The sequence below is a fragment of the Saimiri boliviensis genome, chromosome 11, assembly GCF_048565385.1.
Source record: "Saimiri boliviensis isolate mSaiBol1 chromosome 11, mSaiBol1.pri, whole genome shotgun sequence".
Lineage (NCBI taxonomy): Eukaryota > Metazoa > Chordata > Mammalia > Primates > Cebidae > Saimiri > Saimiri boliviensis.
In genome coordinates, this window is record NC_133459.1 from 36,344,147 (window position 1) to 36,370,617 (window position 26,471).

The 26,471-nt window shown below is 53.2% G+C and overlaps 1 protein-coding gene across 1 annotated transcript; it reads right to left on the reverse strand.

The window, feature by feature from the left end:
* Positions 1–460: 460 nt before the first annotated feature.
* RSPO1 (R-spondin 1) lies at positions 461–26,251 on the reverse strand. The gene is made up of 6 exons (XM_010347579.3): positions 25,913–26,251; positions 20,961–21,342; positions 6,369–6,560; positions 3,578–3,727; positions 3,106–3,294; positions 461–2,324 (listed from the first exon to the last, which is right to left on the reverse strand). The coding sequence occupies exons 2-6, from the start codon at positions 21,052–21,054 to the stop codon at positions 2,158–2,160; spliced, it is 792 nt and encodes a 263-aa protein (XP_010345881.1). The 5' UTR covers positions 21,055–21,342; positions 25,913–26,251; the 3' UTR covers positions 461–2,157.
* Between the last annotated feature and the right edge of the window lie 220 nt (positions 26,252–26,471).

Here is a 26,471-nt window from a genome sequence, read left to right on the forward strand (position 1 = left end):
CTTGAGGCCAGGAGTTCAAGACCAGCCTGGGCAATATAGTGAGACCTCGTCTCTATGAGAAAAAAAAAAAAAAAAAGTAGGGGGGTCGGGCGCAGTGGCCCACGCCTGTAATTCCAGAACTTTGGGAGGCTGAGGCGAACAGATCATCTGCAGTTGGGAGTCCAAGAGCAGCCTGACCAACATGGAGAAACCCTGTCTCTACTAAAAATACTAAATTAGCCGGGCATGGTGGCACATACCTGCAATCCCAGCTACTCAGGAGGCTGAGACAGGAGAATCGCTTGAACCTGGGAGGTGGAGGTTGCGGTGAGCCGAGATCACACCACTGCGCTCCAGCCTGGGCAACAAGAGCGAAACTCCATCTCAAAAAAATAAAATAAAATAAAATAAAAATAACACTTTGTATATATATAGTTAAGTAACAGATGTAATTAAAATTAATCTCATCTTTTTCTTTTTTGTTTTTATACTGTGGCTACTAGAAAAAATTTAGGGGGGATTTGTTTTAGAGATGGGGGCCTCACTATGCAGCCCAGGCTGGTCTCAAACTCCTGGGCTCAAGTCATCCTCCCGTCTTTGCCTCCCAAAGTGTTAGGATTACAGACATGAGCCACCCTGCCTAGACAAAAAGTCTGAACAACATATGTGGCTCACATATTTCCAATAGACAGCACCTGTCTTTGTTTTAAATCCTTCTACCCGTCCTTCAGAGTTTGGCTCAAATATCATGTCCTCTGAGAAGCCTCCCTGAGAGGAGGTATCTTATTTTTATTCTGTTGTATGCCGTTTCCTAGCTGTACATAGATGCCAGTGGCCGCCTGCCCTTGGCTGCATCCTTTTGTAGTTATATATGCGTTTGTACAATTCCTTGGCGCGTGCCTACGATTTTCCCCACCAACTCCCAAGCTCCGCAAGAGCAAGGCCTGTGTTTGGCTCCTCCCTGGAAACCTAGCGCCTAGTCCGGAGCCTGGTACACACTTCAGAATGCCACAAGGAGTCATTCCATCCACTGCCCTCCCTTTGAGCAGGACTGCCCCAACCATCACTGGGAGCCTATGCACCCTTTTCCCACAGCAGTGCCACTAGCCCTTCAGAATACAGATTCTGCCTCTTCCAGATGGAAAGTCCTCCTTTATAGCTGACCAGAATCCCTCCTGCTGCAAGATGGTCGGGGTCCTTTGTCCCATCCTTTAAGGGGAATTACAGCAGCACTTCTCACATTTGGATAACACACCAATCATCAAGAATGTTGTTACAGTTCAGACTCTGGCTCACCAGGTCTGAAATGAGACCTGAGATTCTCATTCCTAACAAGCTGCCCCGTGACAACATTGCTGCTCCGGGCCACACTCTGAGTAACAAGGATATAGAGAGCCTGTTTACCACCCTCAGAGTATCCCCGATATTTTATTCCTTCTCTGCATGACCCTCTACTCAGCAGGCTATTTGCGGTCTCCTGAAATGCCCTGTCCCTTCTTGCTCCCACGCATACCTTGCCAATCTTCACACCTGCAAAGGAATGTGGTGCCTGTGGTTACTGCTGTTGTTGATTTTTTGGTTTTAATTTGAAATGAACCTTTAAGCAGTTTTCAGAGTCAGGTTAGTCCTGATACGTATCATGGAAGGGTAACAGTACTCTCCAACGATAAGTCACACAGCTGGGAGTGCCGACTGGGGTGGGAAGAAGGCTTCTCCCCGGGTCACCAGCAGTCCTCAAGCTTGGCTCCCGTCTACCACACCGACTGGCCCGATCCCAGTAGCTTCTCCAGAAGGCTCCCCTCTGCAGTTTGGTCTCAGATGTGGGAAGCATTGTCTCTGACATGTCCACTGGGAGCACTGGAAACCAAGTGTGTACTGCTGGGCCGGAGGGATGGAAGTGTCTTCTGGTGGCCTCAGGTGTGTGTGTGTGTGTGTGTGTGTGTGTGTGTCTGTCTGTCTGTCTGTCTGTCTGTGTGTACATGCACACACATGTGTGCGTGTATGTATGGTTGTCTATGTGGACAGGGGTTTGAGTGTATATGTATCGTGTCTATGTGTGAATGGATGGATGGAGTGTGTGTGTATGCTTTGCCCCCGACATTCCAGTTCGGGAAAGCTTTAATCACACAGAGCAGCACTGAACTTTTTCTGCATGGGCCTGGAGGCTGGACAGTGTCCCTAGGTGGGCCCTGCAGATGTGAGTGGCCCCACCGTCCCTTGCTGCTGCTGCTGTTGCTGCCCCTTGCGTCTTCGAGAGCCAGTGCCCGCCTCCTTGCTCTCCTTCCTGGCCAGGTTCCTGTTGGCATTCTCCCGCCGGCCCTGGCCTCCCTTCCTCCTCTTCTGCCCTGCAACAAGCAAACAGCAGGAAGAATCAACAAAGGATGTGCGAGGAGGCCCTGGGCATGGCCACAGGCCCTAGGAGGGGAGTGTGAGGAAGCCAGGAAGGGGAGGCAGGGAGGAGGCTGGAGACTGCCGTTAGGTAGCTGGGTCATCGTGACCTCCTCTGGCAGCAGCCACTTCAGAGGACCCTGCGGCATGGGCGCTGGAAGGTATCCCAAGAGCCCTTTCACCCCCCAACCCTCAAGGCACATAAGACATCATCCTCTTCCTCATGGGTTCCTCAGACCTTGGATCCCAGTGGATCAAGAGCACTTCCTAGGTGTTCAGTGCACCCTTAGAACAGGCAGGACTGCCCCCATCCCCTACCCGCCACCAGCCACCTCTGGGGCCAGGCAAGAGCAGCGGCCACCTCCTTGCCAACTGCAGGCTGTGTGGCTTCGGTGGAATCACTACACCTCTCTGGGTCTTAGTGCCCCCTTTCCACCCACAAATCCGGCCTCCGAGGGGCCTTCTAGTATGAACATCCACTAGCTCAGAAGAAATGGGGAAACTGGAAGGATATTGCCCACAGAAGCTTCCAGCTTCTACCATACAGAGTCCTGGGGCCCTGTTCTCTTTCAGGACTTGACATCTGGATTGGACAGCATGAGATCGTAAGTTGCGGGTGCCCCATCTGGCCTTGCCCTGAAGCCTTCTCCTGAGCAGTGGGCAGCAAGCAGAAGTGGTGGGACCTGCTGTGGCCGGTGCCTGAGCTCTGACCCCAGGGAGGCGGAGGCTGCAGCTCACCCTCAGGACACGGCACCCTCCTCACTGTGCACCTCCGGGTCTCCTTGGTGTCAGAGCAGGCAGAATGGTCCCCCCCAGGGGCCTGGAGCACTCTGCGTGTCCGCTCCTCGGAGCCCCTCCGGAAACCACAGAGCTTCTTCTTCTTGGAGCAGGGCCCCCAGGGGGACCACTCGCTCATTTCACATTGCGCTAGCAGGAAGAGAAGAGAAGAGAGAGAAGAACAAGGAGGTGGGGATCAGGTCTCCATCCCTGGCCCAGAACACCCCAGCGGAGCGCCTCCCGCTTGCCTTCTGTCTGGACCTACAGGCATCTTTAGTCCAGAGGGCAGAAAAGTCCTTGGAGACCCAGAAAGGAGTGTAGGATGAGCTGTCCCTGCAAATTGCCCCAGCCCACCACTCTCTGGCCAGATGCCTACCTGGCTTCGCCTCCTGGGGTCCTGGACCCTCTGCCCACAGTACCTGCCGTGGCTTACCAGGACTACTGCACTCCGTGGTGCCATTGGCAGCTGAGGAGCCCGCAGGACAGGCTGGATAGCAGCGGCCCTTGTGCAGATACAAGCCCTCCTTGCACTTGGTGCAGAAGTTGTGGCTGAAGCAGGCCTCGCAGTGCTCAATCTTGCATTCTGAGGAGAGGACAGATTGGGGGCCTCTGGCCCAGCCTGGAGGGAACGTTTCCCCTCGTCCCCAGCCCCAACCCCCTCCCTTCCGTCCACACCCAACGACATGGAGGGCAGGACCCTGGCCTAGAGCTGCAGTTACTGCAGAGGACTCTGGGGAGGACAGGGAAAGGAAGGGCAGCAGCAGGCTGGACAGGGAAGAAGAAGCTGGAGTGGCTGCTCCCGAGAGCTAGCTGGGACTCCCACTACCATCAGCCAGCTCAAACTAGAACCCAGGCTCCATCCCTGGAACCCAAGGTGATGCTCCAGAGAGCAGTTTCAGAGGAGGAGGGTGGGACTCTCTGGGCTTGGTGGGGTGGGACAGGAGTGTTTTAGCATCTCACAGCATCCAGAGGGCCACCCTAAACAGAGTTGAACTGAGGGACAGAATGACCCCCAGAGAGTGGCTTCGTGATCTCCCCTTCCCTCATTGCCGGGCATTACAATGTCCCAAACTGTGGTTCTCCTCCTGCCTGGGGCAGGAGGAGGGGGAAGCCATCCCAGGGCAAATTCCTCTCCCTCTGCAAGGCTGAGTTCCAGGAACCACCTTGGTAGGACTCCTGGGTCCCTCCCTGATTCCCTGCTGCCAGTTCCCTCCTCTGGGGGAATGGGGGCAGGGTGGGTCCCGCAGGGCTTGGCTGGAAGCAGGCAGGGTCTTTCACAATCTCTCCTTCCCAGAGTGCAGGCAGGGCTGACTTCCTCCCAGATTCTGGCACCTGAAGCCCATGCTGCCAGTTTTCTAGAAGCTGGTGTAGCCAAGAGCTCCCGACCCTAAGCACCCGAGGACCAAGAGGACGGCTTCCAGGGTCCCACCTCCGTCCTCAGAAACTCCCATGTCCTCCATGCTTGTCTCAGCCTCGCCTCTCCCTTTCCCTCTTTCCTTCCCTCCCTAGTGCTCTGATTCCTGGGTTTGGTTGCCAGTCAATTAAGAACAAAAATAAGAACAATAGCAGCGACCATTCATTGAGTGCCAGACACTAAGGCTTTACAGGTGTGTCTCGCAACAACCCTAGGGGGTAAAAACTCTTAAAGATGAGGCATTGAGAGCTTGAGACATACTCAAGGTCACACAGTGAAGAAGCGGCAGAGTTGAGCTCAGAATCCAGTCTAGTCTTGGGCCAGTCATTTATGCTCCAGGTCTCAATGCTGTCAGCCCTGGAAAGGGCACCATCCCTTGGGTCCTGTCTCCCTCCCAATGTTGTTGTGAGGCTCAACTGATATGAGACCTGCAAATGCATTCTAAACGGGAAGGCATGAACAGGTGGTGGGGGCATTGGCACTGCTCCCCCGAGTGTGCCCACACGTGTCCCCAGCACATTGCAGGTGCAGCTCCATAGAAGGGGTGGAGATAGGATGGCATGTGCCTTGGAGCACGTGGAACTGCAGCTGGTGTGGAAACAGGGAGCCAGCAGGCCAGGGAGAGGAGAGAGTGGACGAGCAGGCTGTCTAGGCTTGGATCCCCTGCAGCCCATGTGGAGCTGATGGAGGTTTTTAAACAGAAGTGTGATGGGGTAAGGTATGTGTCTCAGAATGTGATGGGACAGGGTGTGTGTCTCAGAATGTGATGGGACAGGGTGTGTGTCTCAGAATGTGATGGGACAGGGTGTGTGTCTCAGAATGTGATGGGACAGGGTGTGTGTCTCAGGAGTGTGATGGGGTAGGGTGTGTGTCTCAGAATGTGATGGGACAGGGTGTGTGTCTCAGAATGTGATGGGACAGGGTGTGTGTCTCAGAATGTGATGGGACAGGGTGTATTTCTCAGGAGTGTGATGGGATAGGGTGTGTGTCTCAGAATGTGATGGGACAGGGTGTGTGTCTCAGGAGTGTGATGGGACAGGGTGTGTGTCTCAGAAGTGTGATGGGACAGGGTGTGTGTCTCAGAATGTGATGGGACAGGGTATGTGTCTCAGAATGTGATGGGACGGTGTGTGTCTCAGGAGTGTGATGGGATAGGGCGTGTGTCTCAGAATGTGATGGGACAGAGTGTGTGTCTCAGAATGTGATGGGACAGGGTGTGTTTCTCAGCATATGCTGGGACAGGGTGTGTGTCTCAGAATGCGATGGGACAGGGTGTGTGTCTCAGAATGTGATGGGGCAGGGTGTGTGTCTCAGAATGTGATGAGGTATTTTGTGTGTCTCAGAAGCCTCGTTCTGGCTGCAGTGCAGAAGGTGGGTTTCAGGGAAGCAGAGGAAGGCTGGGGGATGGATGAACAGGCTATTGCAATGGTCCAGGAGCAAGGTGCTGGGGGCCAGGGAGCCCGGGGAGGACAGTGGCAGTGAGGACCGAAAGGCGATGACAGGCAGGCTCTGGTGATTTGATGGATGGGGTGGGAGAGGTTGGCACCCAGGGCTATGGCTTGAGTGACAGGTTGGGTCATGGAGTGCGACCTGTGGGAATAGAGGTAGGGGCAGGTGCAGAGTCGGGAGACGGGGTCCTGCTATTTACACACCGAGTTGGAAGTGTGATGCTGGATACTTGAATTGGAGTCTCATCTCCTCTCCTCAGAGCCCCCTCTGCTCCTGTGGCCTGTCACCAATAGTTCAAAGCACCTTCCCCCAGTCCAGAGCTTCTAGAGCCTCCACCCCCGAGAGCCCTGCCCACACTCACTGATGCACTTGTTCATGTCGGGGTTGCGGGCGTCGAAGTATCCAGGTGGGCAGGACGGCAAGCAGACGCCCACCTGGCGGATGTCGTTCCTCTCCAGCAGGATGAACAGCTTGGGCGAGCACTTGAGGCAGCCGTTGACTTCAGAGCAGAGCTCACAGCCTTTGGCACAGGCCTGGCTCCCCTCGGCACTGACTGCAAAGGTGGAGCAGGCATGAGGAGGCGGCTGTGGGAGGGAACCTCGCCTATCCAGATTCCCACAAGGATGGGAAATGAATAGATCAGCGTTTCCTTCCATAGAAGGAATGTGCTTCTCAGAAACCACAGGCCAGGCTGGCAGCTCTCTGCAAGGCTGCTTTATATGTGGAAACCACAGGCCAGGCTGGCAGCTCTCTGCAAGGCTGCTTTATACTCCCCCCAGTAGCTTTTCTCCAGAGAGCTAGCACCGATGCGGTCCCGCGTGCCTCCCTAGCTCCAGGCACAGCACGAATTCATCCTCTAGGCTGGCTCCACCATCCCCAGAGAATCAACCCAAGCTGAACCCTTCCTGGAACTTATCCATTCTCCCCAGAGCACAAAACATTCAGCCTTAGGTATGGAAGGAGGGTTTTAAAAATCTCTGAGAGCTGGGCGCAGTGGCTCATGCCTGTAATCCCAGCACTTCGTGAGGCAGAGGCAGGTAGATCACGAGGTCAGAAGATCTAGACTATCCTCACCGAGATGGTGAAACCCTGTCCCTACCAAAAATACTAAAATTAGCCGGGCGTGGTGGCAGGCACCTGTAATCCCAGCTACTCAGGAGGCTGAAGCAGGAGAATCGCTTGGGAGGCAAGATTGTGGCACCGTACTCCAGCCTGGGCCACAGAGCGAGACTCTGTCGCAAGAAATAAAAATAAAGATAAATCTCTGAGAAAGTTTTAAGGGCAAGAGGGATAAAGAGTAAAACAGAAAAGGGCCGCCTTCCCTTTTCAAAAACAACTGGAATAATCTATGCCTAGAAACGGGTCCTAACCACTGATGATTTTGCTCCCCAGGGGACATTTGGCAATGCCTAGAAATCTTTTTGATGATCACACCTGGGGAGAGGGGTTGTTACTGGCATCAAGTGGGCAGAGATCAGAGATGCAGCTAATCACTCTACAATGCATCGGGCACAGCAAAGAAATCTGGTCCAAAATGTTAATGGCATGGACGTTGAGAAACCCTGGCTCAAAACCATCCTTTGAAGCCGGGCACAGTGACTCATGCCTGTAATCCCAGCATTCTGGGAGGCTGAGGCAGGCAGATTGCTTGAAACCAGGAGTTTGAGACTGGCCTGGTCAACATGGAGAAACTCCACCTCTACTAAAAACACAAAAATTTGCCAGGTGAGGTAGCACGTGCCTGTAATAACAGCTACTTGGGAGGCTGAGGCAGGAGAATCGTTTGGAACCCAGGAGGCGGAGGTTGCAGTGAGCTGAGATTGTGCCACTGCACTCCACTCCAACCTGGGTGACAGAGCAAGAATCCATCTCAAGAAAGAAAGAAGGAGAGAAAGAAAGCAAGAAAGCAAGAAGGAAGGAAGGAAAGAAAGAAAGAAAGAAGAAAGAAAGAAAGAAAGAAAGAAAGAAAGAAAGAAGAAAGAAAGAAAGAGAAAGAAAGAAAGAAAGAAAGAAAGAAAGAAAGAAAGAAAGAAAGAAAGAAAGAAAGAAAGAAAGAAAATAAAAAAAGAAGAAAAGAACCATCCTTTGAGGCTTCAAGGTCTTCCATTCCAGCACCGAGTCTCAAGATCTTTGATCTCACTCACTTGTTTCATCCTCATGGAGCCCCTTCCATGGACCTTGCGCAGTGTGACCCCCCGGACAGAGGCATATAAGCCACGCTGTAGAGGAACTGATCTTTCAGTGGAGCAGACAGATCCCAAACAGGTGAATGCTGAGAGCCCCAGGGCCAAGCAATAGTGGACCCAAAAAGAAGGAGGAAAACAAGCCACAAAGGAGGTGTCACTGGGGCCAAGTCTTAAGAATTTGTACAGATTTATCCTTCAGAAAATAGAACTAAGGGCGCTCAGGGAGCAGGACCACAGAGGTGTAAAACTAGCGAAAGGCGGAATTGCAGATAACTTGGGGTGGAGGTGGGAATGGGAGGGGAGCAGTGAAAGGTAAGCTTTTCTATCTTTATATCATGCTAAGGAACTTGAACTTGATCCTGCCAGATGACGTTTCCCAAAAAGTACTCCTTACAAGTTGATTCCCCCAAATGTGACTAGGAGGATGTGGGGGAAAGACTGCCATATCAGGTAAGTCCAGGAGCCCGTGGGTCAAGCAAATCTAAACAGATTTCTTTACTGCAGGCCCTCTTTCAAGCTGTATTACTCCCCTGTGCACACTGACTCTCTAAGCCGGGGCAGAGTGAGCTGCATTTCCCAAGCATTTTGGCCACAGAACACTTGTTTTGGGACCTTCACAGACTGTTTAGACATCAAGGAGCCATTAGAACATTTTAAGCAGGGTTAAGACCTGGTCCAATTTACATGTTGGGAAATTTTCTATAGTAGCCAGGGTGGAGACCAGAGATGGAAGGACTGTCTGGGAGGAAGCTGACTAGATCGTCCAGGTGAGAAAGTCTTAAAATTATGTTCCACAGGGATAGAGGGGATAAAGACAGGTTTGAGAGACGCTTAGGAAATGCAACCAGTAGGCAGGCCATGGCGGCTAACAGGCAGAGAGGAAAGAGGCATGGGGAGGAGCCTGGGGTGGTTCCCGGATGTTTGGCCTGGGGTGTGGGTGAGCTGTGGGGCCACACATAAAAAGAAGCCAGGAAGAGAAGCAAGGTGAGGGGGAAGGAGAGGAAGGAAAAGTAGTTACTTGGGGTGGAGATGGGACTGGTGAAAGGTCAGATATCCGGTCTTTATATCATGCTAAGGAACCTTGACTTGATCAAGGAGGGCAACAAGAGCCGAACAGCGGCTGGTCATGGTGGCTCACACCTAGAATCCCAGCACTTTGGGAGGCTGAGGTGGATGATCACCTGAGGTCAGGAGTTCGAGACCAGCCTGGCCAACAGGGCAAAATCCTATCTCTACTAAAAACACACAAAATTAGCTGGGTGTGGTGGCGGGTGCCTGTAATTTTAGCTACTCAGGGGGCTGAGGCTGGAGAATCACTTGAACTCGGGGAGCGGAGGTTGCAGTGAGCTGAGATCGCGCCACTGCCCTCCAGCCTGGGCAATAGAGCAAGACTCCATCTCAAAAAAAAAAAAAAAAAAAGAGCCAGGCATCGAGGAGCTACAGATACAGGCAGAAGACAGAGAGCTAGGGGAAATCAGAACAGAGATGGTGGGAGATGGCGCAGAGTAGTGGACCCAGAGCCCAGGCTTCAGAGTCAGTAGGACCCTGAGCCAGATCCCCAGTCTGGGAAGCTGGGCAAAACAATGAGTCGTGTGTGCTTCCCCGAAAAGGATAGGTGAGGATGTCCGCTCTGGACAACTGCTGGGTGAGTCTGTGCTCCAGGAATCATTCCTGGTTTCAGAACAGGAGAACACGGAGGAGTGAAGAAGGAGAGCCACCGAAGGCAGGAGGGTGATAACAAACACCAGCTTATCACAACAACACAGCAGTAACCACGATGGCGGCAGTGTGTCACTAAATGTTGAGCACGGACTCTGTGCCAGGCACTGTTCTCAGTGCTTGACAAGTATCAAGTCATTTAATCCTTACAACAGCCCATGAAGTAGGTACTATTGTTATTTCAAAGAAATTTATAATCCACTGTTCTTTTTTCAGACGGAGTCTCGCTCTGTCACGCAGGCTGGAGTGCAGCGGTACAAACTTGTCTCACTGCAACCTCCCCTACCCGGGTTCACGTGATTCTCCTGCCTCAGCCTCCCGAGTAGCTGGGATAACAGGAACCCACCACCATGCCTAGCTAAATTTTTGTATTTTTAGTAGAGACGGGGTTTCACCATGTTGTTCAGGCTGGTCTAGAACTCCTGACCTCAGATGGTCCACCCGCTTTGGCCTCCCAAAGTGCTGAGATTACAGGTATGAGCCATCCCACTTGGCCTATTATGCAGAATTTTATAGATGAGGGAATGGAAAGCTAAATTACTTGGACAAAATTTCTCAGTCAGTATGTGTTTCAGGCAGAGGAGACAAAAGTATAGAGAGACCAGCGTGGGACAATATGAGGCGGCATGGACACTGAAAGTATGTTTAGACTATATTTTTTGAAAATGGAATTTATGCTGGGCGAGGTGGCTCACACCTGTAATCCCAACACTTTGGGAGGCCGAGGTTGGGCAGATGACAAGGTCAAGAGATTGAGACCATCCTGGCCAACATGGTGAAACCCCGTCTTTACTAAAAAAAAAAATACAATAATTAGCTGGGCATGGTGGCTCATGCCTGTAGTCCCAGCTACTTGGGAGGCTGAGGCAGGAGAATTGCTTGAACCCAGGAGGCGGAGATTGCAGTGAGCTGAGATTGTGCCACTACACTCCAGCCTGGTGCCTGGCAACAGAGCAAGACTCTGTCTCAAAAAGAAGAAAAAGAAAAAGAAAATGGAATTTACAGACTGGGTGTGGTGGCTCATACCTGTAAGCCCAGCAATTTAGGAGGCTGAGGTGGGCAGATCGCTGCCCCCCAGGAGTTTAAAGACCAGCCTGGGCAACAGGGAGAGCCCGTCTCTACTGCAAAAAATAATATACTGGCTGTGGTGGCTCACACCTGTAATCCCAGCACTTTGGGGGGCTGAGGCTAGGAGTTCAAGACCAGCCTGGCCAACATGGTGATGCCCCGTCTCTACTAAAAATACAAAAATTAGCCAGGCGTGATGGCATACACCTATAATCCCAGCTACCTAGGAGGCTGAGGCATGAGAATCATTTGAACCTGGGAGACAGAGTTTGCAGTGAGCCAAGATTGCTTCTGCACTCCAGCATAGGTGATGAGCGAGACTCTGTCTCAAAATGATAATAATAAAATAAAAATAAAAATCACGATTGTTCTTGTTAGTATAATTATTGTAGGGGTAAAAATACTCCAAATGCAGCATTGGAGTTATGAGGGAGCCCTTGGGATTATTTTTCTACTCTGGGCCTTTATTCGGCTGTGTTACAAATTCATGAGTCATAGATTTTAGGCACCCCTTCCACCTCAAAGATATTAAATTGTCTACGACTCACTGTTTTTATTTAATTCACTGTTGAAATGAATGTGCCCTCTAGGTTTTTGCTTTAGTTTCAGTAACAGCCATGATCCCGGCGTCCCATCTGCAGCCCTCCCAAGCTATGCTGCCATAGACGTTTACGCCTTCATTATCCCCTATGTTAAGAACACATTTGCAGGGGGGTGGGGAGTTGGGGAGAGATAGCATGGGGAGAAATGCCAGATACAGGTGATGGGGAGGAAAGCAGCAAATCACACTGCCACGTGTGTACCTATGCAACAATCTTGCATGTTCTTCACATGTACCCCAAAACCTAAAATGCAATAAAATAAATTTAAAAAAAAAATAGAAAATGATGGGCTAAAAAAAAAAAAAAAAAAGAACAACACGTTTGCAAAAGGCGCCCTTTCAGATCCGCTGCCCACCTCCCATTCCACCAGCAACAATTCCCCCTGTGCATTTTTCGAAGCGTGGCACACCCGGGGAAGGCAATCTGGAATCAGGTCAGCATGGCGGGGGTGTGGAGCGAGTGATAGGCAGGAAGCTGGAAAGGGAAGCAGGGGCTGGATGAGGAAGGGTCTTGAGCCCGGATGGAGGAGTTCACACCCTATCCCGAAGGTCATAAGGAATCAGTGGGAAGTTTACAACAAGAGACATGGTCAGGATTCCATTTTAGAAAGATCACTCCATGGAGAATGGATCATCCGAGCGCAAGAGTGGAGACAGGAAGACTCCCAGGCTAGAACTCCAAGCCAGTAGAGCTGGGCTGAGCCAAGGAGAGGGGAGGGAGTGGACACATGTGAGATGGTCAGGCAGCAGGGTCAATGAGACGGGGTGACACATTCAACAAGAGGGGGCGAGGGGCAAGCACAAGGTGAGCTCGAGATGCTGGGCTCCTGTAATAGCCCTTCCCTGGGAGAGGGACCACAGGAGGTGGAGGGGCTTTGGGAAAATGACGAGTAGCTAAGTATTAGACATGTTGAGTTTGTGGTTCCTGCGGAGCATCCAGGGAATGATGTCTATTAGGCAATTGAACACGTGGGTCTGGAACTCAAGAGAACTATTTTGGCTGGAGATTCAGACGTGGAGTTCTTTCTTTTATTTTTTCTTCCTTTTTTTTTTTTTTTTTTTTTTTTTTTTTTGAGACGAGGTCTCACTGTTGCCCAGGCTGAATTGCAGTGTCACAATCGTAGCTCACTGCAGCCTCAAACTCCTGGGCTCAAGGGATCCTCCTGCTTCAGCCTCCCTAGTAGCTGGGACTACAGTCACATACCACTATGCTTGGCTAAAAAGAAGTGGAGTTCTTAACATCAAAGAGTCCTCAAAGGCATGCCAGTCCATGAGATGGCAAGAAGAGTGGGTCTAGAGTGAGAAGAGGAACTGGCTATTGAAGAGGAGGATGGAGAAGTCTTAGGTCCACGAAGAGGCAGAGAAGGAGCCAACAGAAAGGCAGAGGGACCCTGAGAAGTATATTGCATCATGGGAGCCGAGAGAAGAATACACTTGGAAGAGGGAGGCATCAACACACCAACTGCTTCTGAGATGTCACGTGAGCCCAGTCAGGTGGGGGCAACCCTGGTAAGTGCAGTGTCAGTGGGGTGTTGGGGTGGACAGCAAGAGGCAGTGGTTGAGCAGTGAAAGGAAGGTCAGGAAGTAGAGAGAGGAATTTTTTTTTTTTTTTTTTTTTTGAGATGGAGTCTTGCTCTGTTGCCTAGACTGGAGTGCAGTGGCACAATCTCAGCTCACTGCAACCTCTGCCTCCAGGATTCAGGTGATTCTCCTGCCTTAGTCTCCCAAGTAGCTGGAACTACAGGTGCCCGCCACCAAGCCTGGTTAATTTTTGAATTTTTAGTAGAGACAGGATTTCACTATGTTGGTCAGGCTGGTCTCCAACTCCTGACCTCGTGATCCACCTTCCTCAGCCTCCCAAAGTGCTGGAATAACAGGCATGAGCCACCACGCCCGTCCGAGCCCCTTCTTTTAAGAAGTGGCTGTTGGCTAGCATGGGGGCTCATGCCTGTAATCCTGAGATGTTGAGGCTGGAGGACTGATTGAATCCAGGATTTCAAGGCTGCAGTGAGCTATGACTGAGCCACTGCACTCTAGCCTGGGTGACACCACAAAATCCTCACTCCAAAAAAGAAGCTGATAGTTAGATCTGTGGGAGCAGAAGAGCCTGGATGGTGCCTTGGGCAATACCTGCATTCAATAGCTAGGCAGAGGAACAGGGGTTCGAGAAAGACATGGAGAAGGACCTTTGGAGAGCTGGGGGGAGTCTGAGAGACAGAGGTGCCAGGAGTCAGGTGGAAAGGGGAAAGCTCTTCAGGGGCCAGGGCTAGGAGGAAGCAAGACCAGTGAGCTCTGAAGCAAATCTATGACTTGACTCTCAGTGGTCATCGACTGGGTGACCTTGAGAAGGGCGGTTTTGGTGGAGAGGTGGAGATAAGAGCCAAACCACTGTGGGCTTCGGAGTCAGTGGAAGGGAAGGAGTGGAGATAACGCCAGGAGGGAAACAGAAAATAAGAGATCACAGATGGAGAAGGGGAGAGCATGGCTGGGGGTGGGGAATGTGATTACAAGACTCAGAGGCAGGGGACATTGATGGAGTGGAGACCCAAGGACACGAGGACACGGGAGTGTCACGACACAGGCTCAGACGGTCAGACTGGCCTTGGTTAGCAGGAGGAACCAGGGGCTGCAGGGACAAGGGAGTCAGAGAGGCTGTGGGGGCTCACGAGAGGAATGGGGGTTCAGTGATAGGCAGGGGTCAGTTCAACAAGGAAAGGGATGTTTATCAAGGAGACAGGAAGCACAGGGTGTTCTCAGCTCGGAGAGGCAGTGAGGGGATGGGGGGGGATAGAAGAGGAGGCTCCACAATGGGAATGTGGCCTTGAAGGATCCAAGGAAGATGGTACGTATTTGGGGGAATGCATAATGATTTAGAAGGGGAAAGCCAAGGCTCGTTCATTCCACAGATGTTTACTGCACATCCCACAGGTGCTCAGGACTGTTAAGAGCTGAAACGTGGAGGTATAGCCACAAAAGCCCACCCAGGACGAAGGAGGCAGGGCTGGTCACACATCTGGATGCAGAGAGGCAGAGGGCACTCTCTGACCCAGAAGCCTAGAGGACGAGGGTGTCCCGCACAGGAGGAACAGCCAGTGCAAAGGCTCTGAGGCACTGCATGTCCTGGATGGACCACGGCATGGAAAATAGGGCTTTATACAGCTGGGTGCAGACGCATGTGCCTGTAATTCTAGCTACTCGGGAGGCTGAGGCATGATCACATGAGCCCAGGAGTTGCAGGCCAGCCCAGGCAACATAGCAAGACCCCGCCTCAAAAGAAGAAAGGAACATAGGGCTATATATATTCTCTTGGTGAGGAAAGCAACCAGTGGAAGGGCATCATCAGGTTGGTAGTTTAGAGAGCTCCCCTCTAGCTGGGCACAGTGGCACACACTGTAGTCCCAACTACTCAGGAGGCTGAGGCGGGAGGATACCTTGAGCACAAGAGTCTGAGGCCAGCCTGGGCAACATAGTGAGATCAAGCCCCTGTCTCTAAAAGAAAAGAAGGAACAAGAGCAAGAAAGCTCCCTTCTGCTGCTGTCTGTTATGGGGCCTGCGCAGGGGGGCGGCCTTGCAGGTCTGTAAGCCTGGCTGAGGAGGCTGGGTGGACTCAGTGAGGGTGAGGGGTGCTTGCAGGGGAGGGTCCTCCTTCCTGGATTCTTCAGCACCCCCAGCTCCACCTTCCCCACCCACCCCGACCCCCCTCAGCTCCCAAGCACCCTGCTCTCCAGCCCACTTCACTGAGCCAGCAGTCCAGGGCTCTGCCCTTAATCTCCCCTCTCCAAGCCTCCATCCTGTGCAAAGCCCTTCCAAGTTGCTGTGGCTATCATGAGGCCTTGCTCCGGGGCAGCTCAGCCCCACACCCCGTGAAGAAGACCCTGGACCATAGCCTGTCCTCCCCAGGGGCTTCACTTCACCCAGTTCCCAATTTCTTCATCCTCAGGAACCTTTCTTAAGCTAAAAAATCTGATGGTTTTATACCCCTTCCTGATATCTATCAATGGCTCCCATCACTTACAGAATTAAGACCCAGCTCCTTGCCTGAACTACAAAGCTTTTGTGGGCCCATCCCACCCACCTCACCCTTCAGCACCACCCCTAAGCAGTATCAAACCATTTTTGTTTGTCTGGACACATCACACTGTCTTGCACCTGGGTGCCTTTGTTCAGGTTGGTCCTTCTGCCCGGAACACTCTCCACCTCCTCTTGAGCCTGACCAACTCCCTCAAGCTTCAAAACTAAAGTCACCTTCTCCAGGAAGCCCTCCTGATCTCACCTCCCTGCAAAATCTCAGTGGAGTGTTTTTCTGTGTTCCCATACCCCCAGTACTTGACTTTGTCATGGTGAACGTCACCTTATATTGTTATTATCTGCTAATACGTCTTTTTCTCTCACTGGAAAGAACTTTGGCAGGCAGAGCCCATCACTTCTGAATGGGAGCTCAGTAAAAGATAAGGCTCCACAAGGGTATAGGGTTGAGGGTATGTGAGTGAGACAGAGGCTTAAGATGAGGGGTGGTGTATGGATGGATCTTAATGAATATTCATTACAGTGGCAGGACCAGGATGGAATAGGGACGAGGGACTTGGGTGGAATGCGTTACGGACAGGGGCGGGTGAAGAGAACTCACCATGAGCCAGAGAGTGATGATCTTGGTTCTGGGGTGGAATCGGGTCTTGGAGGAACTGGATTCGGTAAGAGAGCCCTGAGTTCAGTTGCTGATGGTAGGAGGATAGGGAGCAGGGCCTCAGTGTGGAAACCAAGGAAGTGGGTAGGGCAGAGCCCCTCTCAGGCCACACACTGTCCCAGGAGGTGGATCTATTCCTGTGGCTTCCTGGGACCTGCATGTTCAGCAAGCCCTGGGCATCTGGGCATGACCCACTGGGAGAACCCAGGATTTTTTCTGAAACAGAGTCTCTCTCTGTCAGCCGAGTCTCAGATCCCGGCTCACTGCAACCTCCACCTCCAGGGTTCAAGCGATTCTCCTGCACCAGCTTCCCAAGTAACTGGGATTACAGGTGCACAACACCAGGCCAAGCTAATTTTTGTATTTTTAGTAGAGACGGGTTTTCACCACGTTGGGCAGGCTGGTCTCAAACTCCCGACCTCAGGTGATCCGCCTGCCTTAGCCACCCAAAGTGCTGGGATTACAGGCGTGAGCCACCATGCCTGGCTGTACTTAGGATTCTTTAGCTCAACTGTGAGCTTAGTTTAGATCCTCACTTTTTCTTACCTGGACTGTTTGCCTCCTGCCTCAAGCCACCTCCCCCACCCTCTACGCAGCTGGGCTCTGGGCTCCCTGGTGAAAGCCTCAGTGGCTCCTCACCACCCGTAGCTGGAGTCAGGCCAAGTCCAAACTCCTCAGCCTCTTCGAAGAGCTTAATGACCCGACCTCTCCCCTGCAGCATCGTCTCCCCTAACCCTCCCCTCAGCCCCAGACAGCTTCCTTGCTCTATCCCAGTGGGCTCTGGGCAGCTTGTTTAGCAGCAGAACACTTCTCTCCAGCAGAAAAGATCCCAGTGTATCAAATAGATACGAGCACAGCTTCTCCAGTGGAAATCCTAGGGCTCCCCAGAACCCCCTCTACATTTCCCCAGCTACTCCTAGCGCACCTCACCTCCTAAAGGAACACTCTATGCCTCCTCCCAGTTCCCGGGGACTCTCCATGCCCCCAGGTTTTCTCCCGTGCAGCACTCCCAAACTGGATTGACATGCTGTCTTCCCCCACTCGCTTGCCGGCTCCTGGAGATTCATCTCTGCGATCAGAGCTAGCTTGCAGGATCTCAATGAACTCTTGCGGAATGACCCAAGGAAGGAACGGGGATTCAGTGAGGGATGAGGGACTGTAAGGCTGCCAGTGCAGTGAGGGTAGAGGCTCTGGATGGAGGATGGGTACAAAGGGAGCTCCTGGCTTCTGGAGAAGTCAGGGCTCAATAAAGAAATGGAGGCTTCCTTGGGGTCAGGACTGAGGGAGGGGGCCCCAAGAATCAGAGAGGAGAAGGGGCTCAGGAAAGAGTGTACTAAATGCGAGGGATGAGTGGGAATGAGGACCCAGAAAGGTGCAGAGACCCCAGATCAGGGGTGAGCAAGAAGACAAGGGGCTTAGTGAACAGGAGTTCAGGGAGGGGCAAGGGCCTCAGTGCACGGAGGAGGGGAAGAAGGCCTTGCAAGGGGACTTCATGACTCACAGCTAAAGAGAAGTTCTTGCCGGGTGTGGTGGCTCACGCCTGTAATCCCAGCATTTAGGGAGGCCGAGGCAGGTGGATCACCTGAGGTCAGCAGTTCGAGACCAGCCTGACCAACATGGAGAAACCCCGTCTCTACTAAAAATACAAAAATTAGCCAGGCATGGTGGCACATGCCTGTAATCCCAGCTACTTGGGAGGCTGAGGCGGGAGAATCGCTTGAACTCAGGAGGCAGAGGTTGCGGTGAGCCGAGATCGCGCCATTGCACTCCAGCCTGGGCAACAAGAACAAAATTCCATCTCAAAAAAAAAAAAAAGGAAAAAAAAAGAGAGAGAGTTTGTTTGCTCAACTTTTCTCACTCCATGCAGGCAGACCATCACTCAGACTCCGAGGTCAGACATGTCTGGCTTCAAAACTGGTGTATAATAGCTCAGGATCAGGTTTAGATTGCGTGGCTTCTGGTGGCCCTCCTAACCTGCAGCCAAGGGCTGCCAGCCAGAGTCAACAGCCCTGAGGCTCATACGCAGCATGATCACCCCTGCCCCCAGGTCCACCCAGTGCCCTTCCATGCTTGTCTTGTCCAGAGGCTGAGCAGGCACACACAGGCGTCTTGGTCTTCCTTCTTCCCTCCCCTACTCCCCCAGAATCCCTAATGCAAAATGGTCTGCACATTGTTTAGATAACAGTGATTTGCATCCAGAGTCTACTCAGAACTTGATGTTTTACAAAGGTTGTTAAACACGTATACCTTTTGAGGTGGGTGGATCACCTGAGGTCGAGCATTGGAGACCAGCCTGGCCAACAGGGCAAAACTTTGTCTCTGCTAAAAATACAAAAATTAGCTGGGCATGGTGGCATGTGCCTGTAATCCCAGCTACTTGGGAGGCTGAGGCAGGAGAATAACTTGAACCCAGGAGGCAGAGGTTGCAGTGAACCAAGATCCCGCCACTGCACTCCAGCCTGGGTGATAGAATGAGACTCCATCTCAAAACAAAACAAAACAAAATAATATGTGTATATACCTATTATCTCATGTAAGCCTTACTATCCTCCTATACATTACATTTCAGCTTCCTGCTTGCGATGACTATGGCTATTACGTAACAAGTATCGCCAAACACACAACCTTCATTCCTCCCTGCACTCCTGAGCCTGTCCCCACACCTCTCCCCACCCTTGCCTTTTGTCATCTAGGATGTCTGTTACTCACATCACTTGGTAATAAAAGCTGGCTCACATGCTTCCACAGCTGTTAGATGTGGCCGTATGAAAAGCGAGCAAGTCAAAATTGCTGCAGGAGATTCACCATTGCTAGGACCAGGCCCTTTCTGATGCCAAGTCTAGTACTACCTTTTCTTTTCTTTTCTTTCTTTCTTTTTTTTTTTTTTTGTGACAGTGTTGCTCTGTCACCCAAGCTGGAGTACACTGGCGTGATCTTGGCTCACTGCAATCTCCGCCTCCCGGGTTCGAGCAATTCTCCTGCCTCGGCCTCCCGAGTAGCTGGAACTACAGGTGAATGCCACCATGCCCAGCGAATTTTTTTTTTGTATTTTCAGTAGAGACGGGATTTCAGGTTCAGGTTTTTAGCCAGGCTGGTCTCGATCTCCTGACTTCATGATCCGCCCGCCTCGGCCTCCCAAAGTACTGGGATTACAGACATGAGCCACTGCACCCGGCCACTTCCTTTTCTTTTTAATACAACAGGCTTGAACTTAGGTCCCATGACCTCTGGTGTAGGCGGGTGTGAGGCTCTGCATGCGTGAGGGTCAGTGATAGGAACATGAGCATGTCACAGAAGCGTGAATGGTTCCTCCCATTCTCTCTCTGTCTCTCTCGTTTCGGAAATACAGGAGACTGATTATAAACCGCTAAACCGCTTCTGGCCCATGGAGTCCAAAATACTGGCCACAACAGATGAGAAGGGAGGAAAATCAAGGCCTTGCTGCTGATTAAACCTAACCGTCTCTAATTGTTTGTTAAGCCAGGGATTTTCAGCTTCACCAATTCTCTGAGCTTCACTCCCTGGGCTGAGTCCTGGCCTTGGCTGCTCCCGTGGAGCCCCATCAAAACCCCATGGCCTTTCAGCCTTTACTGGGGGGCCTTCGTCTGCAGGGAAACATGAAACAAGAGGGAGCTGGGCTAGACTTCAGGAAGACCTCCTCCCTGTGGGCGTGGTATCTTTCCGTGGGGGTTGTCAAAAGACAGATGAGGACTCGGGACTCTGGAGCCCCCACCTCTCCTTTGTGTGGGCCCCTCACACATGGTGGCCACCCCCACAGCACTGGGACCCCATCACTGGAGATCTTAAGCCGAATCTGAGGAGTGCCCATCAAGGGGCTGGGGACAGATTGCCCTTGACCTCTGTCGAACTCGGCTTTCAAGAAGACTGGGCCCACAGGCATTAGGAGACCTGGGTCCCAACATCAACTGTATCTCCTTAGGCCGGTTTCTTCCCCTTTCTTAGCATCTGTTCGACGATAGGATTTTGGTTTTGTTTTTAAGCGATGAGAACCTTCTCTTCCGATGACATCTTACGTGGACGCTTATTACCAAAAGCAGGGGAACCTGAGGCTGCTCTGGGTTGAAGGGTGGAGAGGCCAGACCCCTGCCTGCTTGTCTCCCCTTCGATACCACTGTAGCTCCCTGAATCCCACTGGGCATGGTTTAAAAGCCACAGCAGTGGACAGTCTCCCGACCCTCCCTACTCCACGGTTCCTGCCCCATGATCTGGGCAGGGGAAGCCCTGTTGCCCAGTGCTAAGCTGTGCAGAGCTCCTAACCCAAAAGGGTTGAGGGCTGCACGTTAGCCAAAAAAAGGAGCCCCAGGGCAGGGGGTTTGGGGAAGCATCTCCATGGATACCACACAAAGATGGTGTTATGTCAAAGCGCGTAATCCTCAAAGGCGTAATCCACAAACTGGATCCTCACAAGAGAGGGGTTAATCTAGAAAGCAGAGTCTACAAAGGGGAAAACAGACAAAGTGAGTCATCTACAGAGTGGGTAATCTCAGCAAATTAATCCACCAAATGAAGAATCCACAAACAGGATCATCTACTGAGTAATCTACAAAGCTGTAATGGACAGAGTGGAAATCTGCAGGGGTCATGATGGAATAAAACTCCTGAAGACCCCTAGTTCCCAGGTGGCCCCCTCCCACTCCCAAAGCCGGCTGTGGCCCACCCCACTCCGTTACTCACTCCGCCTCTGCCTCTTCCCCTTGATCCCCCGGCCGCCGATGGTGAGGTGTGTCCAGCTCAGAACCAGGGCCACCACACACAGCCCAAGCCGCATAGTCACGTGCCAGCTCCAGGCCCCCGGTCGGAGGGGTGGTCTCGGGGAGGGTGGACAGCACGCGGCTCTTGCTAACACCTCCGGGGCTGGGTCAGCAGCAGGAGGCCCAGGCCTGGGCCGTAGCCCAAATCCACCATAATCTCAGTTGGGGACAGAGAGGGTGTGGGGAGCCCAGTTCTCCATCAGCTCAAAGGGAGGTCCTCAAAGAGAGACTTCCTCAAAGGCACCTCGGAGTGTCACATGGGAGATCTCTTTGCCACGTCAGCAGGGTCTACTCCAAAAACCAACCTGTGCGAGGAGGAGAGAGAAGGGTTAATTCTACAGTACCGGGGCCCTCCCATCTATGCCTCCTACCCTACCCAGAAGACTGTGGGAACTCAAAATGTTTGGACATTACAAGTTACCCACCTAGCACCCTTCTAGAAGAAACCCACTCCTTTTCCTATCTTGCAGAATTCCATAAACTGGGACTGGAGCTGGCAACCTGTGTAGCCAGAATATGGTGGACGTTCAAACCAAACTTGTGGGTCACTGATGATTTCTCAGTAATGGGAGTCAGCTGGTCCCCTGCCTGCCATTGTCCAGCTCTAACTGGAAGTCCTTCTTTAAGTCTACCCTGTAGATCTCATGCTGCAGTACTGTCCTGTCTCTCGAAGAGGAGCTCTCTCTGTCTTTCCATGAGTGACCCCTCAGCCTTCTCTTCCCAGGGCTGAGTCACCCATGTGCCTTTCACCTGTCCTGGAGCTAGAGCAGTGGCCCCCAGCAAGCTGGTAGGCTCTGCGTGGTGGCCCTCTGGGCTTGGCGGGAGAAAAGGAAGTAAGGTTCCCCCGGCCACAGAAACTCTGACACAGCAGGCCCGGCGGGCCTGGCCTTTGTGAGAGGATAAAAGAGGCAGCAATGCCCGCCCTGGCCAGAGACACAGAGAATGGGGATAATCCCCCAGCCCAGCGAGAGCCAGGTCTCTGGACCCGCTGGCCGGCTGGGGTGATGGGGGCAGGGGAGCTGGTCCCTCCCCTGATCAGATGTGTCTGGGAAGTTGGACATCTGAGCCCAACCTGGGAGTGAGAATGAAAACCCTGCTTCCCCTCACAGGGTCACACACTCATGCTCCGACGCTCCAGTGTTCTTTCACAGCAGCTGCCTGCCCACGAACACCCCACACTCCCCCATACACACCCACACCACCACAGAGCATGCAGGTCTGTAGCACAAAGGCTCTGTGGATGCCAGGGGGCTGTCACATTCCCCTCCACTGGTTAGATGCCTTTGAACAAGTCATGGAGCCTCGCTGAGCCTCAGTTTCACATCTATCAAATGGGGACAAGCATGACTATGTCACAGGCTAACCAAGAGTCACAGTTCGGGCTCAGGAATGAGAAATCTGAGGTGCTGGAGTGGAGGTGCCCCTCCCACCCCCTGTCCTAACCCTTTACCCTCTAGGCTCTTCAGTGCCAGCCCACCCCCTCGCCTCTCAGGGAGGCCCCAGCGAGCCCACCTGCATGGGAGATAAATCATTATCCCCTAAGGGAGTTCAATACCTCCCTCCTTGGCCTCTCCCGCTGGCTTTGAAGGCCAGACACACTCAAGTGGTTAAGCTGCCTGTGAGAAGTGTTTACATGAGGCTGATAGATCCCACCTGGTGCTGTGGCTGAAGCCAGCAGAGATGCCCCCAGCCACCCCCAAATGCCCGTCAGCTGCCAATCCCCGCACGCCCCTCCAGTACTCCCTGCCTGACTTACCAAAGCCTTTCTATCCTCCCCAGCCCCCACTACACACTTCTATCACCTACAAATTATAGATGTCCAGTTGAGTTTATCACACTGGGGTCTTCAGGCCCAAGTGTGTAGTCTCAGAGGCTGGCCTGTAAAGCGAGATAGTCACGGGCGTAAACTTCAGGGCCAGACTGCCTGGCTTTGAATATTGGCTCTGCTACTTATTAGCTGTGTTACCTTGCTTAGCTGGTCTGAGCCTGTTTTCTTATCTGCAAGAAGGTTATTGTTGTTTATGACTTAACTGAGCTAATACATAAAACTGCTTAGAATGGTGCTGGGTACATAGTGACGACTCAGTAATATTTGCTGTATTTGTTACGACCAAAGCTTCATTTTGCGTCTACATTCAAAAAGCAATATGAACATGTTCTGAATCATATAGACACTAACCTTAATATTGAGCACTATTACACAATTTCCATATTTGCATTTATCTGTATGGTTGATTGCCTTGACACCAAAGCGATCACTCAGAGTGATAGGATTTGCCTTTAATGGCAGCATTTCTCAAACTGAGGTCTGAGAATCCCTGGCAGATCTGTTCCATGAGTCCTTACAGTTGACAAACACTGCATTAGACAAACTTGGTGTTAACCCTGGGTCTGCAAGACTCTGGACTCTGTGTGATCAATATCCTGGGGTTCTTTGGGGCACAAAAGGTCCCCTATGTATCTCTGCCTTCCTTATGCCCACCTGTCATGGTGTCTGGCAATTCAGGGTGAGTGCTCAGCAAACATTAGCTCCCTCCCTCTCCTCTCCCTCTAAGTTCCTCCTCAATCCTCCCAGGCCCTCGTTTTCTTGACCCCTGCCACACTCACCCAGTCCTTGCCAGGGGTGATCTTCCGGCCCACTCCCACCTGAATTACCAGGGAACCACAATCTCAGCTGGGCAATCATAAGAAGGATCCAGATGTGAATTGCACTGAAGCGAGTGACATTGGCCTCCCTCACCCCTGGGATGGGAAGAGTTGCAGGCACTTCTTGAAAAGGTACATAGAGAACGAACCCTGTAAAGAAGCTAAGAGGTCCTCTATGCCAGGGGGTACAAATGACATATACGATTGAAGCTGGATGTGGACGGGGTAAACCGGAGGGCAAATGCCCCATCTAAAGGGAGCATATGCTGTTCAGCTCTGGCTGATTGTTGCCAGATCTTCTGATTTTTCAAAAGAGGAGTGGAAAATCCAGGATCTTATAAGAAATCTGATTTGAAAGGCTGGACAGGTCTTGAACTAGGAACCCTGCAGCACCAAGTCCCAGAGGGCCACAGGTCCCTGCCTCATTCCTGTAGCTAGTCCCTGATCCCGCATGTGCACACACAGGCACGCACACTTGCAGACACAGACAGCGTGGATGAGGGCTGAGAGAGGAGGTAGGAGCTGACGACTCCCTTTTAAGCAGCCTGCCTTATTTCTCTGAGTCCTCTGATTTCCTTTGGGCTTTGGGTGATATGGCACTGGCAGTTTATTTTTTGAGGCTTGCTCTACACAGATAGAATGGGAACTGCTGGCAGTGCCTCAGGTATTGGTGTGGATAAGAAAGGGCATTGCGCTCTGCCACTGTGGGGGTGAGGGATTCACACTTGTTAGATGCCGTCCACCGCCTGCCATGTGCCAAGTCTTCCTTTACTCTTCACAATGGAAGGAGGAAGGTAGAATTACTTCCATTTTTCAAGGAGAGAGACCTGGCCCTGAGTGATTAAGGGTCTCAGGGCTTACAGACCTAATTAGTGACCAGCCCTCAGGTTTGCCACCCAGGACTGGGTGTGGGGTGGGCGGGGCAATCCGCAGGGAGCTGCGAATTGTGGGGCCAAGCCCGGTTGGGGAGTGGACCTGAAAAGTGGGGAAGAGGCTGGGGGCAGAGGCAGAGCTGGGACGGGAGACCAAAGCGAGAGGCCACAGGCATCTAGGAGGGAAGGGCAGGGGCTGGGGAGAGGACACAGCTGGGGATGGCTCTCAGGTCAGAAAGTCCCAGGAGAGGGCTGGAATCACGTTCACCTTCTTGCCTGCAACACTGTCAGAATAAAGCGGTACTCCGTCAGGGGCCAGATACAGACCCCAAAATGTAAACTATCCAGATAATTTCTCATTAGCCCTCCCCGGGCCCGGGCCAACTACAGGCTGGAGAGTTCTGGCGGCCCAGCAGGCTGGCAGGCGGGGGCAGAAGAATTGCGGGTGGGGGGCGGGACCAAGTAAGTGTCTGTCCGACCTGTCTGGATTAGCCTGTCGGTCGGAGCCAAGCCAGGTGCTGGGGCAGTGCCCCCGCCTCCAAAACGAAGCGCAGCGGAGGAAGGCTTCTTCACCCCTCCGTTATCCCCGCAAGCGCGCACATTCTTCTTCCCTCCCCGACTATCCCGCAGAGGCCCCAACAGGTGCCGAGGGAGACGCGGACCCGAGGTCCCTCTGGCTATCCCTCAAGAGCCAAGAGAGCTGTCCACGTCCGAGAGGCCAGTTTCACAAGAAAACTCCTGTCTCCCAAGCACCCTCGCCCCAAGTCCGTCCTGGCACTACTGGGAGCCCCGGGCGAACAGACCCCCACCTCTACCCAGCTATGCGATACCATCGGTTCCAGAGCGCCGGACCTCGAGGGCCAGAGAGCCGAGTCACTTGGCTGCGCACCGGGGGCCATCTCGAATGCCGCCTGCCACGTCGAACCCAGGCCCAAGCTGCGGACTGGGGTGGGGGTCACCAGAGACCGTGGGACTTAGGGAAATCCGAGTCAATGAGACCAGGGATCGAGAACTTCTGGATTGGAGGCGGGGTGTGAACGGGGCTGGTGGAGTTAGCAAATTCAGGACTGCGAGTGAGGACGCTCACCCGGGGCTGCGGGATGGAGGAGAGTTCGAGGGGAGGGGGCTGCCCGCCGGATGGAGGGCCGACGGGCGCAGTAGACTTGCAGGAGGGAGTGCAGGAGGTGCCCTCTCCTGATCACCTACCGGAGAGCGATCAGTGCTGTCTCCCCCTTCCTCTTGCTGTCTCCCCCCAGCACCCAGCCCGAACCAGCCCCGACGGGAGGGCCCGCCGCGCCCCAGCTCCCGGGAAAGGGGGCGCTGGGGAGGAGGACGGGGCAGCTACGAGGGGACTCACCGTGGTGCTGCCAGTCGCGGGGGGTGGGGGGCAGGCCGGGGAGGGGCGAGGGCGCGGTCAGTTCGCCCGCCAGCTGCGGGACTGTCTTGGGCGCCCGGCTCGCCTGCGCTCCGCCCGCCCGTTCCCAAGTTGCTCAATCTGCGGACGGCTCACGCCCTCGGGGCCAGCGCCCCACCCGGCGCATCGGTCCTCCGGGGCGGCTCGGAGCGGCCCTGGTTCTCTGCAGCGCCCGAGTGAATGCCCTACTCCGGCCCGCCGCTCCCTGCTCTCCGCCCTGCGCTGGTGCTCTCCGTCGCGCCTCCGCTCGGCCGGAGCTCCCAGCCCGGAGAGGGGCCAGTCCTCCGCTAGCACGAGGGAGGGAATCCCCCCCTTCGCAGTCCCACCCCCGAACCGGCCCCCCTTCCAGGGATCCGCAAGAAAAAACGGACTGGAGCTCCGGCCCGGGAGTCCGCACGTCCTTGCCCGAAGCTGGCGCTCTGCGCTCCGAGCGCGGGGCTGGCCGAGGGACAAGTCCCCGGGACCCTGGGGCAGACCCTCTGCCTTTGTCCCCTGTCCCGCC

What these genes read in the sequence shown, in the direction of transcription:
- RSPO1 (XM_010347579.3), bottom strand. Translation starts at nt 21,054, where the DNA reads ATGCGGCTTGGGCTGTGTGTGGTGGCCCTGGTTCTGAGCTGGACACAC. An exon ending in GGGGAAGAGGCAGAGGCGGA is followed by an intron (nt 6,561 to 20,960) that starts GTGAGTAACGGA and finishes CCACCTTTGCAG; the next exon opens with TCAGTGCCGAGGGGAGCCAG. An exon ending in CACGGAGTGCAGTAGTCCTG is followed by an intron (nt 3,295 to 3,577) that starts GTAAGCCACGGC and finishes TCTTCCTGCTAG; the next exon opens with CGCAATGTGAAATGAGCGAG.